At 42.8% G+C, this 16,394-nt stretch overlaps 1 protein-coding gene across 3 annotated transcripts in view; it reads left to right on the top strand.

The window, feature by feature from the left end:
- Positions 1-16,394, top strand: part of cfap221 (cilia and flagella associated protein 221) — a 263,176-nt gene that overhangs the window by 72,626 nt on the left and 174,156 nt on the right. For all 3 annotated transcript variants that reach the window (XM_038789818.1, XM_038789819.1, XM_038789820.1), the window contains exon 8: positions 8,665-8,768. In XM_038789818.1, the coding sequence (XP_038645746.1) occupies positions 8,665-8,768 (104 nt within the window). The remainder of the gene's footprint in view (positions 1-8,664; positions 8,769-16,394) is intronic.

The following is a 16,394-nucleotide window of genomic DNA, read 5'->3' as shown; positions in this document are numbered from 1 at the left end:
AGCAAGAATTGTTTTAAACGTTATTCTACAAACTCATATTATAACGTAAACCAATTTGTTGATTTACATTGAGATTCATTTCACTACAACATTGATCAATCAGCATTTGGAAGAGTTGCGGAATGCACATGAAGGAATGCTTAAAATTACAATATCAGATACACACATCAAGGTATTTTAAATATTCCAACGCCAGGACCAAGATAATGTATAATTTGATTGTTGGCCATAAAGATAACTCCTGATCATAAGGGATGGATCAGCTGCTTTGTGGAGAGATCAATGCTGTTGAACCTGCCAGTTTTTGTGACTACATCAATTTGAAAAGTGCAGCATCAGAGCTACTTTCTTTTTCATTTATATGAGCTGTGCACTTTATGGTATTCAGCAAGTATTTGCTTCTTCTAAACATTCTTCGCTATACAAATGCCCTTGGAAAATTATTTGTTTGTATTAATGAGTGGTGGATAAAGATAAAGATTTGGGGCCTCACGGTAGCATGGTGGTTAGCATCAATGCTTCACAGCTCCAGGGTCCCAGGTTCGATTCCCGGCTGGGTCACTCTGTGTGGAGTCTGCACGTCCTCCCCGTGTGTGCGTGGGTTTCCTCCGGGTGCTCCGGTTTCCTCCCACAGTCCAAAGATGTGCGGGTTAGGTGGATTGGCCATGCTAAATTGCCCGTAGTGTAAGGTTAATGGGGAGATTGTTGGGTTATGGGTATACGGGTTACGTGGGTTTAAGTAGGGTGATCATTGCTCGGCACAACATCGAGGGCCGAAGGGCCTGTTCTGTGCTGTACTGTTCTATAACAATTCATAGACAGCAGGAAATAATTAATTATCAGAAATTAATTTAATTATAGATTATTTATAAAGTAAGTTGGATGACAGATAATTTTATTTTACTAGCATTACAGGTTGAGCAACCCTTGTCCGAAATAGTTGGGGCTGAGTGTGCATCCAATTTTGGACTTTTTTCAGATTTCGGAATACAATGGGTTAATCTGCATGCGCAGCTCTTTGTGACCTGTGCATGTGCAGCACGTTGGGAATTGTGCATGTGTGGCATATTGAGACCTGTGCATCACCTGGGAACCTTCCCAGAGCATTGTGGGATTTCTCACTCCTGACTTCACGTCGGTGCTCAAAAAAGTGCAGATTTCAGACTTTTTCGGATTTCGGGAATTTTGGATAAGGAACTCGCCCTGTAGTAAAATTTAATATGCAAGTTATAATTTCTCTGCTTTTATCTTGCTGTTTCGTTTGGAATGAACTTCACACATTTTTCCAAAAGATAATTTTTGTGTATTCCAGCAAATCGAACATTAATCATTTATGCAACGATGCTGTTATGTTTGAACCAAAGATCAAAAAACTTCAATAACAACCAGTAAAGAAGATAATATTCAACATATTTTTAACATACATGTAGCATCACTGCAAATAATAAAGATATACTTTAAAAATTATTGTGTTCCTTCTCTTAGTGCCAACTGAAAACTTAGATGTTTTCTAAGGGGCGGCACAGTGGTACAGTGGTTAGCACTGCTGCCTCACAGTGTCAGGGACCCAGGTTCAATTCCAGGCTATGGTCACTGTCTGTGAAGTTTGCACATTCTCCTCATGTGTGCTTAGGTTTCCTCTGGCTGCTCCGGTTTCCTCCCACATTCCAAAGATGTGGATTGTGGATTGTCCATGCTAAAATTGACCCTTTGTGTCCAAAGATGTACAGGTTAGATGAGTTTATGGGGATAGGGTGGTGGTGGGCCTGGCTCAGGGTGCTCTTTCAGAAGGTCAGTGCAGACTCGATAGGCTGAACAGCCTCCTTCTGCACTGTAGAGATTCTATGATTCCACGTAGAATTCTATTCCATTGATATATGTAGTGAAAAGCTGAATTGCCAGTTCCGATCCCTGAGAAACTACTTGTTTCATCCTGCCAGTTGGAAAAAACATTCCTTCTACACTTCTGTCTCCAACTGATAAGCAACCTAAGTCACATAATACCCTACCATTCTGTGTAATTTAATTTTATGTTACTAATCGCTTACTGATGAATCAGTACTTCTCCATGTTGAAACCACTTGGAGGAAGCACTGAGGATGGCAAGGGTGCAGAATATAATCTGGGTGGGGGACTTCAATGCCCACCACCAAGAGTGGCTCGGTAGCACCGCTAAGTTGGAGCTGGCCAGGTGCTAAAAGACATAGCTGCTAGACTGGGACTGTGGCAGGTGTTGAGAGAATCAGCAAGAGGGAAAAACATACTTGATCTAATCCTCACCAACCTGCCTGCTGCAGAAGCCTACATGCATGCTGATAGCAAAAGCAGCAAGCGATAGACAGGGCTAAGTGGATCCACAACTCTGCAGTCCTGGACATCCAGTAGTGGACAATGAAACACCTCACTGGAGGAGGAGGTTTCGCAAGTGTTCCCATCCTCAATGACGGAAAAGGCCGGCACATCAGTTCAAAAGACAAGGCTGGTGTTTGCAGTAATCTTCAGCCAGAAGTGCCGAGTGGATGATCTATCTTGGCCTCCTCCGGAGGTCCCAACATCACAGCTGCCATTCTTTAGCCAATTCAGCTCACTCCACGTGATATCAAGAAACAGCTGAAGGTACTGAATACTGCAAAGGCTATGGGCCCTGAAAATATTATGGCAATAGTACTGAAGATTTGAGCTCCAAAACTTGCCATGCCCCTTGCCAAGCTGTTCCAGTACAGCTACAACAGTGGCATCAACCTGACAATGTGGAAAATTGTCCAGCTAAGTGTTGCATAGAAAATACAGGGCAAATAAAACTTGTCCAATTACTACCCCATCATTTTCTCTCGATCAGTAAAGTGATGGAAGGGGTCATCCACAGTACTATCAAGTAGCATTTATTTAGCAATAACCTGCTCACAGACACTCTGTTTGGGTCCTGCCTTGGTCGTTGAGCTCCTGACTTCATTACTGAAGAAAGCAAATGGAATGCTCTCCCTCATTGACAGAGGCATAGAATATAGAAGTAAGGATATAATGTTGGAATTGTATAAGACACACTGGTGAGGCCAAAACTGAAATATTGCGTGCAGCTCTGGTCAGCACATTACAGGAAGGACGTAATTGCTCTGGAGAGAGTGCAGAGGAGGCTTATAAGAATGTTGCCAGAACTAGAAAAGTGTTGCTATGAGGAGAGAGTAGATAGACTGGGGGTATCTTCCTTGGAACAAAGAAGGATAAGGGTGACTTAATTGAGGTCTACAAAACTGAGGGGAAGGGATAAAGTGGACAGGATAAAATTGTTTCCCTTGATGGAGAATTCTAGAACCAGGGAACATAGGTTCAAGATAAGAGGCATAAGGTGTAAAGAAGACATGAAGAACTTTTTTATGCAGACGGTAGTCGGTGTCTGGAATTCGTAGCCCGGGGTGATGGTGGAGATAGAGACTCTTGTAGCTACACTTTTGTAGTCCTGGCAACATTCTTGGAAACCACCTCTTTTTAAAAAAAATATCTGGACCTGCACCTTAAGTGCTGCAAACTACAGGGATATGGACTAGGTGCAGGAAGGTGGGATTAGAAAGGGCCCCTGGGTGTCCTTGGGCTGGCATGGACAAGATGGGCCGAATGGCCTCCTTCTGTGCTGTAGCTTTTCTATGATTCTAAGATACTGCTTTGGTCCAAACATGAGCAAAAGAGCTGAACTCCAGAGGTGAAGTGACACTGGCATCCCCTGACACCAAGGCAACATTTGACTGACTAGCATCAGGGAGCTTGACCGAAGCTGGGGTCAATTGGAATCAGTGGGAAAGCGCTCCAGTGGTTGGAGTCTTATCCAGCACAAAGGAAGATGGTTGTGGCAGTTGGAGGCCGTTGATCTCAGTTCCAGGATATCACTGCAGGAATTCCTCAGAGTAGTGTTCTAGATCCAACCATCTTCAACTGCTTCATTGTTAACCTCCCTTCCATGAAAAAGTTAGAAGTGGGGATGTTTGATAATAATTGTACAATGCTCAACACCATTCATGACTCCACAGATACTGAAGCAGTCCATTTCCAAATGCAGCAAGACCTGGCTAAATCCAGGCTTGGGTTTCCAAGTGGCAAGTAACATTTGCGTCACACAAGTGCTAGGTAATGACAAGAGAGAATATTGTCATCGCTGCTTAACTTTCAATGGCATTACCATATAAATACTGTGCCCATAAGTGAAGGTCAGAGGCTTGGAATCCTGCGATGGGTAACTCACATCCTGTCTCCCCAATGCCTGTCCACCATCTACAAGGCACAAGTCAAGAGTGTAATGGGATGTTCTCTACTTGCCTGGATGAGTGCAGCTCCAACAACACTCAAGAAACTTGCCAGCATCCAGGACAAAGCATCCGATTTGTTTGGCACCCCTTCCACAAACAGTCACTCCCTCTACCATGCCATCTACTAGATGCACTGCAGGAACTCATCAAGGCTCCTTTGGCAGCACATTTCACACCCACAACCGCGGCTATCATGAAGGACAAGAGCAGCGGACTCATGCGAACACCACCACCTGGGAGTCCCTCTCCAATCCAATCACCATCCTATCTTTGAAATATACCACTGTTCCTTCACTGGTACTGGGTCAAAATCATAGAACTCCCTTCCCAACAGCATTAGGTTTACCATCACCACGTGGACTGCAGGTTTCAAGAAGGCAACTCACCATCACCTTCCTAATTAGGGATGGGCAATAAATGTTGGCCCAGCCCACATCCCATGAATGAATTGGAAAAAAACTTACCTATCCATCATGTAAATGATCTTAAGGTTCCCTTGTATCACTGATATTTTGTCTATGACACCTTAAATAGAACTGCAATGGGTGTGTGATAAATGTCGGAATTTCAGATATGTTGTATCGTATGTATTTGGTGCAGTAAGAGTTAAAAGGCTGGGAAAGTGTGTGATTGCTGTGGTCAAGTTTTTTAAAAATCCTGGTTTGAAAGTGTCAAAATCCTGGCGAGCCCCATGGGAAAAACTATAATCAATCTCCCCATGGGCTCGTAGAGTACAAGCTGCCCTGGAAATGAACAGAGGCCAACTAAGCTGGGACTCAAAAACAGAGCATAAAAGCCAGCCCAAGCAAGGCCCAGCCTGTTGGTTGTCCCAACACAAAATGTGATATGAACATGGGTGCTGCCATGGGCAGATGTAATTTTTAGTTAAAATGATTTTTTCCCATTCCTACCACTAGCTCCTGGTCATTAAAGAAAGACGGGTAGGCTTTCTGGAAATAGAGGTGCAATTAAAACATGGTAAAAGTTAGAGCTAATGGACTTTTATTTATATTAAGTGGTTCCCTGTAGAGTCATTAATTAGAAACAGTGTGTTCAACTTAGTAAGATGATGTATTTAAAGGGAGAAGCCAGGCGTTGAAACAGTCAGGTGTTGTGGTTTTCACAGTTAGTTCTGGCTGGAAGGTGAGCTGAGAAGGTTTCTGAAGAATATAGCCAGAGATTTTGCATTATTATGACCAGGGTATCAGGTCTTTTTCTTTTAAGCTGTCTCAAAAGATCTCTCTTTCTCAAACTGGTATGCCCAAGACCTCTCATATATTCATATGATTCATATATTCCTGAGTCTGAAAACTGTATTTAAAAATAGATTGTGACATGAGAGGGTTTTGTTGTTTGAGTGGAAAAAAAGATAGCAGTTAAGGGTTATTGTGTCTCTGTATTGATTAGTATTGTTTAAGGGATAAACTATTTTCTTGTGTGATGTTAAAATAGTTTAATACTGTGTTTGTAATGAAACTTGTCTTAATATACCACATCTCTGCATTGTGTGAAATCACTCCTGGAATGAGGTATCCTTTCCTCACAGTCTTAAAATTAAACTAAAATATTGGATTTCTGTCCAGTATCCCAGCAACTGTTGGGCTCTGGTCCGGGATCGTAATAAATGACAACCTCCAAATAGCTGACCTTGTGGCTGTAAGGATTGTGGGCTTCAAATCTTGAGAGGACATTAAGGAATCAGAGGTGGAAAAGTAGGGATAGGACCAATTGTTCGTGATGTCACTAGGACGACATCACTGACTACAGGATAAAAATGCATTGCCTTTCAACTCAAGAAATCCACATTTTATAGTTTTTGCTTTTAAAAGAACAATACTGGTTGGAGGGTCAAGAATCAATGCAGGAATTAGTGACTACATCAGAATGTTGTTTACCCTGGAGTTTGTGGCAGTTCCAGGGACCTGTATAGCAGATGCTCAAAATATACTTTGCTTTTCCATGGACGTTCCAACAGCTGCATAGTGATGGGATGGAAGAGTGCAGAAATATAGTTCATATAGGCTTGATAAGATGATGGGGTAGCACTTCATTGATTTCATTGGTACGATTAGGTCAACGTTCCGCAGTACAGGAGCCTAACTTGTGTCATTATAGAAATTGAGGTAAATGATGATTCAGCTCTTCTGGAGGCAGCACATGAAGGCTTTTGTAAAAGCTATATGGGAGATATGAAAGGAACTTAAGACCCAGCTGTTCAAGCAGAAAAACAGGAGATACAACTTGCAGCAGATTTAATTTGAGATTTATTTGCAATAATTCAGTGCCAAAAAATACTGTTACAATTCAACATCTGTGCTCTTGCATACTCCTGCCCCAATTAGGTATGTAGGAAAATATAAGGTTTAAGAATAGGCACACCATACATTGACAATGGAGAAACACCATTAAAGCAAGCATAAAACACATACATTATGGTTTTAATTCCACTAAAGTTATCCTTGTTCAAATATTTGTCTTTGACAGCTATGTGAGGTTTGCCAGAGTTGTGAATTATATGAACTGTTAATATAATGACCAGACATACTAGTCAAGAGAATCTCTCCTAATGGATTTGAATGTATGTTATAATTCATTGATGACTTGCTTGGCAAAGCAAAGCCTTCGGAGACATTGTTCCTCTGACAAATTCAGGCATGTGTGCCTCGGTGTATATGTTCTGTTATTGCAATGTTGGCAGGTGGAAGCCATACACCTGTAGTACCATCTGGCAACCCTCTGTTGACTCTCATTCATGTTCAAAAATATATAACACAGAAATTCACAATGGGAAACCCATTGTCCTTGGCTTAAAGGATAGGGAATACACACCAGCACCAAAGGAAGTGGTACAAAAGCAGCTGGCAAAGTAATGGACAGAAGCAAAAACAAGCAGAAATAAATTTAAAGCTGATGAAATCAACATTGATGGTGGAATTCTTTAAATTATTGTGCATTTTCTTCTCAGCAATCCTCATTACCTGTTTTAATATGCTGAAATAAGATGGAGATGCATGAGAGCGTGCCCTCAGTTTCACTTAACTTCCATGGAACTGTCCAACATGGGTAAATGCTACATGCTGCTATGTGAAATTATGTTAGACTGGCAAAAATAATGACAAAGATTCAAGGTCACAGAACTTCACTCGAATGTCGTGTTAGGTCTGTTAATTTACACGTGCAAGTCCAGTGAGTGAAAGTGCATCCAACTCATTCTTTTCACAAAATATAATAGTTTATTTACAATACGATACGACCATAGTGGGCTGGATCGCGAATAACGACGAGTCAGAATACAGGAGGAAGATAGAGAACCTAGTGGAGTGGTGTAATGACAACAATCTCTCCCTCAATGCCGGCAAAACTAAAGAGCTGGTCATTGACTTCAGGAAGCAAAGTACTGCACACACCCCTGTCAGCATCAATGGGGCCGAGGTGGAGATGGTTAGCAGTTTCAAATTCCTAGGGGTGCACATCACCAAAAATCTGTCCTGGTCCACTCACGTCGACGCTATCACCAAGAAAGCACAACAGCGCCTATACTTACTCAGGAAACTAAGGAAATTTGGCATGTCCACATTAACCCTTACCAACTTTTCCAGATGCACCATAGAAAGCATCCTATCGGGCTGCATCACAGCCTGGTATGGCAACTGCTCGGCCCAGGACCGCAAGGAACTTCAGAGAGTCGTGAATACCGCCCAGTCCATCACACAAACCTGCCTCCTATCCATGGACTCCATCTACACCTCCCGCTGCCTGGGGAAAGCGGGCAGCATAATCAAGGATCCCTCCCACCCGGCTTACTCACTTTTCCAACTTCTTCCATCGGGCAGGAGATACAGTAGTCTGAGAACACGCATGAACAGACTCAAAAACAGCTTCTTCCCCACTGTCACCAGACTTCTAAATGACCCTCTTATTGACTGACCTCATTAGCACTACACCCTGTATGCTTCATCCGATGCCAATGCTTATGTAGTCACATTGTATATCTTGTGTTGCCCTATTATGCATTTTCTTGTATTTTCTTGAATTTTGTTTAATTCCCCTTTCTTCCCATGTACTGAATGATCTGTTGAGCTGCTTGCGGAAGAATACTTTTCACTGTACCTCGGTACACATGACAATAAACAAATCCAATCCAATCCACAATAATACACTGTAAATAATATCCGTAATACATTTGAACAACCCCATATTACTGCTAGATAGCTGAATGTACTTGTGTTTGAACATATTTTATAGTTCTGAATAATCTTTCTATCAGATGGCTATAGCTATTGACTATTCAGTTGCCTTGTCTTGTATAAAACAATCTATATTTTACTACAAATGTTTAATGGTGTTATTTTCCCAAATTTTGCAGCAAGGAAATCACTATCCCTTTGCGCTGCAGCTGTCCAGTTGATTTTGAGTTCCAGTTAAATTTTCTTCAATCTCATCATGCATTCACAATTCAGCCAACCGCAGGTGTGAGAGAACTTCCAATATTATATGAGCATTTTATACTTGTAATTATTGTTGAACTGTGTCAATCCCAACCCACACCCTGCATGTAATACATTGTTTGTATTTGTGGAAATTTTAGTTGAAACAATTGCTTAAGCTCTAGGTTTGGAGTTTTACCTTAAATTTAAAAAAATAATAAAAACCATTCCTTATTTTCCCTATGTTCAGCAATCTTTTAACAAATGTCCAGGAACTAAGAAAGTAATCTTGCAAATAACCATTCAAGTCAACAATTTATCATTCGAGAACTAAACTAACCATGTAAAAGGTTGATCTAACATACCGTTTGATATTCTGTTACTTACACACCTTTTAACATTTCTAGTTGATTGTTGATTCATTTTCCACATAAATATTTGAAAAAAATTAATAGAATCTTCTGAAGAATTCAGGAATATTTCTAACATGAGGGAATACATTTGAAATATAAGGCTATTTAAACATAGAACATAGAGAAATACAACACAGAACAGGTCCTTCGGCCCATGATGTTGTGCTGAACTTTTGTCCCAGGTTAATCGTAGATTTTCATAGAATTTTGGACACTAAGGGCAATTTATCATGGCCAATCCACCCAACCTGAACATCTTTGGACTGTGGGAGGAAACCGGAGCACCCAGTGGAAATCCACGCACACACGGGGAGGATGTGCAGACTCCACACAGACAGTGACCCAAGCCGGAATCGAACCTGGGACCCTGCAGCTGTGAAGCAATTGTGCTATCCACAATGCTACCGTGCTGCCCTTAAGAACAAATTAATCTACACTCCATTATTCTACCATAATCCATGTACCTATCCAATAGCTACTTGAAGGTCCCTAATGTTTCCGAGTCAACTACTTCCACAGGCAGTGCATTCCATGCCCCCACAACTCTCTGGGTAAAGAACCTACCTCTGACTTCCCCCCTATATCTTCCACCATTCACCTTAAATTTATGTCCCCTTGTAATGGTTTGTTCCACCTGGGGGAAAAGTCTCTGACTGTCTACTCTATCTATTCCCCTGATCATCTTATAAACCTCTATCAAGATGCCCTCATCCTTCTCCGTTCTAATGAGAAAAGGCCTAGCACCCTCAAACTTTCCTCGTAAGACCTACTCTCCATTCCAGGCAACATCCTGGTAAATCTCCTTTGCACCTTTTCCAAAGCTTCCACATCCTTCCTAAAATGTGGTGACTAGAACTGCACACAGTTCTCCAAATGTGGCATACCAAGGTTTTGTACAGCTGCATCATCACCTCACGGCTCTTAAATTCAATCCCTCTGCTAATGAACGCTAGCACACAATAGGCCTTCTTCACAGCTCTATCCACTTGAGTGACAACTTTCAAAGATCTATGAACATAGACCCCAAGATCTCTCTGCTCCTCTACATTGCCAAGAACCCTATCGTTAACCTTGTATTCCGCATTCATATTTGTCCTTCCCATGCAATCCATCTCCCGTGCCACAATCCTCGCCCCCTCCCCTCCCACCCAGAACAATGATAGAGTCCCCCTCGTTCTCATATTTCATCCCACCAGCCTCCGTATGAGAGAGAGAGAGAGAGAGAGAAATACAGCACAGAACAGGCCCTTCGGCCCAAGATGTTGTGCCGAACTTTTATCCTAGGTTAATCATAGAATTTTGGACACTAAGGGCAATTTATCATGGCCAATCCACCCAAACTGCACATCTTTGGACTGTGGGAGGAAACCGGAGCACCCGGAGGAAACCCACGCACACACGGGGAGGATGTGCAGACTCCACACAGACAGTGACCCAAGTCGAAAATCGAACTTGGGACCCTGGAGCTGTGAAGCAATTGTGCTATCCACAATGCTACCGTGCTGCCCTTAAGAAGAAATTAATCTACACTCCATTATTCTACCCTAATCCATGTACCTATCCAATAGCCGCTTGAAGGTCCCTAACGTTTCCGACTCAACTACTTCCACAGGCAGTGCATTCCATGCCCCCACTGCTCTCTGGGTAAAGAACCTACCTCTGACATCCCCCCTATATCTTCCACCATTTATCTTAAATTTATGTCCCCTTGTAATGGTGTGTTCCACCCGGGGAAAAAGTCTCTGACTGTCTACTCTATCTATTCCCCTGATCATCTTATAAACCTCTATCAAGTCGCCCCTCATCCTTCTCCATTCTAATGAGACAAAACCAAGTTTTTGTACAGCTGCATCATCGCCTCACGACTCTTAAATTCAATCTCTCTGCTAGCACACCATAGGCCTTCTTCACAGCTCTATCCACTTGAGTGGCAACTTTCAAAGATCTATGAACATAGACCCCAAGATCTCTCTGCTCCTCCACATTGCCAAGAACCCTACCGTTAACCCTGTATTCCGCATTCATATTTGTCCTTCCAAAATGGACAACCTCACACTTGTCAGGGTTAAACTCCATCTGCCACTTCTGAGCCCAGCTCTGCATCCTATCTATGTATCTTTGCAGCCGACAACAGCCCTCCTCACTATCCACAACTCCACCAATCTTCGTATCATCTGCAAATTTACTGACCCACCCTTCAACTCCCTCATCCAAGTCATTAATAAAAATCACAAACAGCAGAGGACCCAGAACTGATCCCTGCGGTATGCCACTGGTAACTGGCCTCCAGGCTGAATATTTGCCATCCACCACCACTCTCTGACTTCTATCGGTTAGCCAGTTCGTTATCCAACTGGCCAAATCTCCCACTATCCCATGCCTCCTTACTTTCTGCATAAGCCTACCATGGGAAACCTTATAAAATGCCTTACTAAAATCCATGTACACTACATCCACTGCTTTACCTTCATCCACATGCTTGGTCACCTCCTCAAAGAATTCAATAAGACTTGTAAGGTAAGACCTACCCCTCACAAATCCGTGCTGACTATCCCTGATCAAGCAGTGTCTTTCCAGATGCTCAGAAATCCTATCCCTCAGTACCCTTTCCATTACTTTGCCTACCACCGAAGTAAGACTAACTGGCCTGTAATTCCCAGGGTTATCCCTATTCCCTTTTTTGAACAGGGGCACGACATTCGCCACTCTCCAATCCCCTGGTACCACCCCTGTTGACAATGAGGACGAAAAGATCATTGCCAACGGCTCTGCAATTTCATTCCTTGCTTCCCATAGAATCCTTGGATATATCCCGTCAGGCCCGGGGGACTTGTCTATCCTCAAGTTTTTCAAAACGCCCAACACACCTTCCTTCCGAACAAGTATCTCCTTGAGCTTACCAGTCTGTGTCACACTGTCCTCTCCAACAATATGGCCCCTCTCGTTTGTAAATACTGAAGAAAAGTACTCGTTCAAGACCTCTCCTATCTCTTCAGACTCTACACAATCTCCCGCTACTGTCCTTGATCGGGCTTACCCTCGCTCTAGTCATTCTCATATTTCTCACATATGTGTAAAAGGCCTTGGGGTTTTCCTTGATCCTACCCGCCAAAGATTTTTCATGCCCTCTCTTAGCTCTTCTAATCCCTTTCTTCAGTTCCCTCCTGGCTATCTTGTATCCCTCAGCACCCTGTCTGAACCTTGTTTCCTCAGCCTTACATAAGTCTCCTTCTTCCTCTTAACAAGACATTCAACCTCTCTTGTCAACCATCGTTCCCTCACTTGACCATCTCTTCCCTGCCTGACAGGGACATATATCAAAGACACGCAGTACCTGTTCCTTGAACAAGTTCCACATTTCACTTGTATCCTTCCCTGACAGGCTATGTTCCCAACTTATGCACTTCAATTCCTGTCTGACAGCATTGTATTTACCCTTCCCCCAATTGTAAACCTTGCTCTGTTCCATGCACCTATCCTTCTCCATTACTAAAGTGAAAGTCACAGAATTGTGGTCACTACCTCCAAAATGCTCCCCAACTAACAAATCTATCACCTGCCCTGCTTCATTACCAAGTACCAAATAAAATATGGCCTCCCCTCTGGTCGGACAATCTACATACTGTGTTAGATAAGCTTCCTGGACACACTGCACAAACACCACCCCATCCAAACTATTTGATCTAAAGAATTTCCACCCAATGTTTGAGAAGTTGATGTCACCCATGACTACTACCCTGTGACTTCTGCACCTTTCCAAAATCTGTTTCCCAATCTGTTCCTCCACATCTCTGCTGCTATTGGGGGGCCTATAGAAAACTCCCAACACGGTGACTGCTCCTTTCCTATTTCTGACTTCAACCCATACTACCTCAATAGGCAGATCCTCCTTGAACTGCCTTTCTGCAGCTATTATACCATCTCTGATTAACAATGCCACCCCCCCCCCCCCCCCCACCTCTTTTACCATCCTCCCTAATCTTGTTGAAACATCTATAACCAGGGATCCCAACAACCATTTCTGCCCCTCTTCTATCCAAGTTTCCGTGATGGCCACCATATCGTAGGACAAGTACTGATCCATGCCTTAAGTTCACCCACCTTATTCCTGATGCTTCTTGCATTGAAGTATACACACTTTAACCCATCTCCTTGCCTGCAAGTACTCTCCTTTGTCAGTTTTACCTTCCCCACTGCGTCACTACATGCTTTGGCATCCTGAATACCGGCTTCCTTAGTTGCTGCACTTCAAATCCGGTTCCCATTCCCCTGCCAAATTAGTTTAAACCCTCCCGAAGAGTACTAGAAAACCTCCCTCCCAGGATATTGGTGCCCTCTGGTTCAGATGCAACCCGTCCTGCTTGCACAGGTCCCACCTTCACAGAATGCACTCCAATTATCCAAATACCTGAAGCCCTCCATCCTACACCATTCCTGCAGCCACGTGTTCAACTACACTCTCTCCCTATTCCTAGCCTCGCTATCACGTGGCCCCGGCAACAAACCAGAGATAACAACTCTGTCTGTCCTGTCCTTTAACTTCCAACCTAACTCCCTAAACTTGTTTATTACCTCCACACCCCTTTTCCTACCTACGTCGTTGGTACCAATGTGCACCACGACTTCTGGCTGCTCACCCTCCCCCTTCAGGATCCTGAAGACATGATCCGAGACATCCCTGGCCCTGGCACCCGGGAGGCAACATAGCTTCTGGGAGTCTTGCTCGCGACCACAGAATCTCCTATCTATTCCCCTAACCATTGAATCTCCTATTATTTTGCTTTTCTATGCTCCCCCCTTCCCTTCTGAGCCCCAGAGCCAGACTCAGTGCCAGAGACCTGGCCGCTAGGTTCTTCCCCCGGTAGGTCATCCCCCCCAATAGCATCCAAAATGGTATACTTGTTTTGAAGTGGAACGGCCATGAGGGCTCCCTGCACTCTCTGCCTGTTTGTTTTCTTTCCCCTGACTATAACCCAGCTACTCTTGTCCAGTACCTTGGGTTTGGCTACCTCCCTGTAACTCTTCTCCATAACCCCCTCTGCCTCCCGGATGATCCGAAGTTCACCCAGCTCCAGTTCCCTAACACGGTCTTTGAGGAGCTGGAGTTGGGTGCACTTCCCGCAGGTATAGTTAGCAGGGACACCGGTGGTATCCCTCACCACCCACATCCTACAGGAGGAGCATGCAACTGCCCTAGCCTCCATCCCCTCTTACTTTACAGAATATAGCTGCCCTGTGGACCAACTGCACTCTGTAAACTTTTGGCTCCCTTCTCGCTCTTTGCGGAAATTAAATGAAAGGAGCACCTTGCTCCCTCCTCACCTAACTCCCTCAGTCACCAAACTCTCACTATAGCACTCAGATGCACCAAGTTCAGCACTCCCTCAGTCACCAAATTCTCACTATAGCACTCAAATGCACCAAGTTCAGCACTCCCTCAGTCACCAAACTCTCACTATAGCACTCAAATGCACCAAGTTCAGCAGTCCCTCAGTCACCAAACTCGCACTATTGCACTTGAATGCACCAAGTTCAGCACTCCAGTGCAAACCTACTTTAGTACAAACCTACTTTAGTACAAATTTACTTTTAGGTTTTCAGATTTGCTTCCTTCTTTTTAATTTCAGCCACAAGAAAAACTGTTTATACAATTTAGGGAAATAAGTTAACAATAATAGCAAGTGATCTTTTATTTCTTGCAAACATACAAAAAAAAATAAACAGAAAAATATCCTCTTCTCCATCAAGTCTGTCTCAGGCAACAGGGCCCAAACTCTTCACCTAGCAACATCCATGTAATGTTCTGTGAGAGGCAGACAAACAATGAAAAATAAATTTCAGGCCAATACATAGGAAATTGGAAATATGGAAAATTCTTCTCCAGTCCCTGAAGACGAACAAAAATCAGTTCCAGAAGATTGCATTACATTACCAAACATCCTGCCAAATATAGTATGCATTTATATCAATCTCTTCTAGGTTTCTCATCCATTTGCTTTTTGAATGTTTGTTGCAAATTTGCCTCCACTTGAGGAGTCGGCAACCTATTCCAGAGGTCAGTGACCCTTCGGAAAAATAAGAACCATGTTTGCTTACATAACCTATACACTTGCCCTGTTATTCTCCCTAACCATTTGTATGCCGTCACATCATTATTTTAAATACTTTGACCAATAATGTTTACGCTTTTATAAACTGAAGAGCAAGGTCTCTTGAGTCTACCATGATGCCGAAGATTTTTTGAATTAGCTATTAATCTGCTCAAAACCTTTTTCAGGGCTCACTATCCAAATATATGAAGCAATATGGTCTGACCAAACAAATTCTCAATGGGATTAAATAAACCTTGTGCAAAAGCACTATATTGCTTTTTATATTATTATTGAATCGTCCAAGCTATTATTATGAATACTCTTAATAGCTTTTGATTTGGCATCTTGGTACTGTGTGTGGACCTCTAGACATTCATGCAGTTTATCACCAAGGTCTTCTTCCCTTTCAACAGACTCTAATGCTTTTTTGACTCATATCAATTCATAGACACTTGTACCTATTGCAACATGGCTGTTGATGTAGCTCTTCAGAAACCTCTACAAATTTCTTTGTTAATTTATTAATTCATATTTAGAGTTAAAGAAATTAGAAATCAGCAATGTACTGAAGCCGTATTTTTCAAACGTTTTTAAAATAGTTTTTGTTTGCACAGACCAAACTCACTCGTGATTTATCCATTGCATTTATTTGTGATATTTGGAGTTTCCTTTATCATTCACTCTTCTGGTTCAGTGTTCCTCCATGACTAGTGTCAGTGCTCTGATAGATCATCTGACCACTTAAGTACAAATGTTTTGAAAGCTTAGTGTAGCTGGTGAATGTCTTCTGTGAGACAATGATGATATAGAATGTGAAGGATGATATAGGGTAGCGGTGGGAGGTTTTCTCTCAGATCGAGTCATTGCAGTCTGGGGTGCACTGCCAGGGAGTCTGTTGGTGGTAGGTTCAATCGAAGCAGTTAAAAGGGAATCAGACTTTTCTGAAAAGAAAGAATCTACAGTTATAATAATAATAATCACTTATTGTCATGAGTAGGCTTCAATGAAGTTACTGTGAAAGGCCCCTAGTCGCCACATTCCAGCACCTGTTTGGGGAGGCTGGTACGGGAATTGAACCCGCGCTGCTTGCATTGTTCTGTATTACAAGCCAGCGATTTAGCTCACTGTGCTAAACCAACCCCATATAATAATCACTTATTGTCA

This window comes from Scyliorhinus canicula, chromosome 2 (assembly GCF_902713615.1).
Source record: "Scyliorhinus canicula chromosome 2, sScyCan1.1, whole genome shotgun sequence".
In the NCBI taxonomy this organism is placed as follows: Eukaryota; Metazoa; Chordata; class Chondrichthyes; order Carcharhiniformes; family Scyliorhinidae; genus Scyliorhinus; species Scyliorhinus canicula.
The sequence above is the reverse complement of the archived record's forward strand: the minus strand, read 5'-3'. Positions and strand labels throughout refer to the sequence as shown.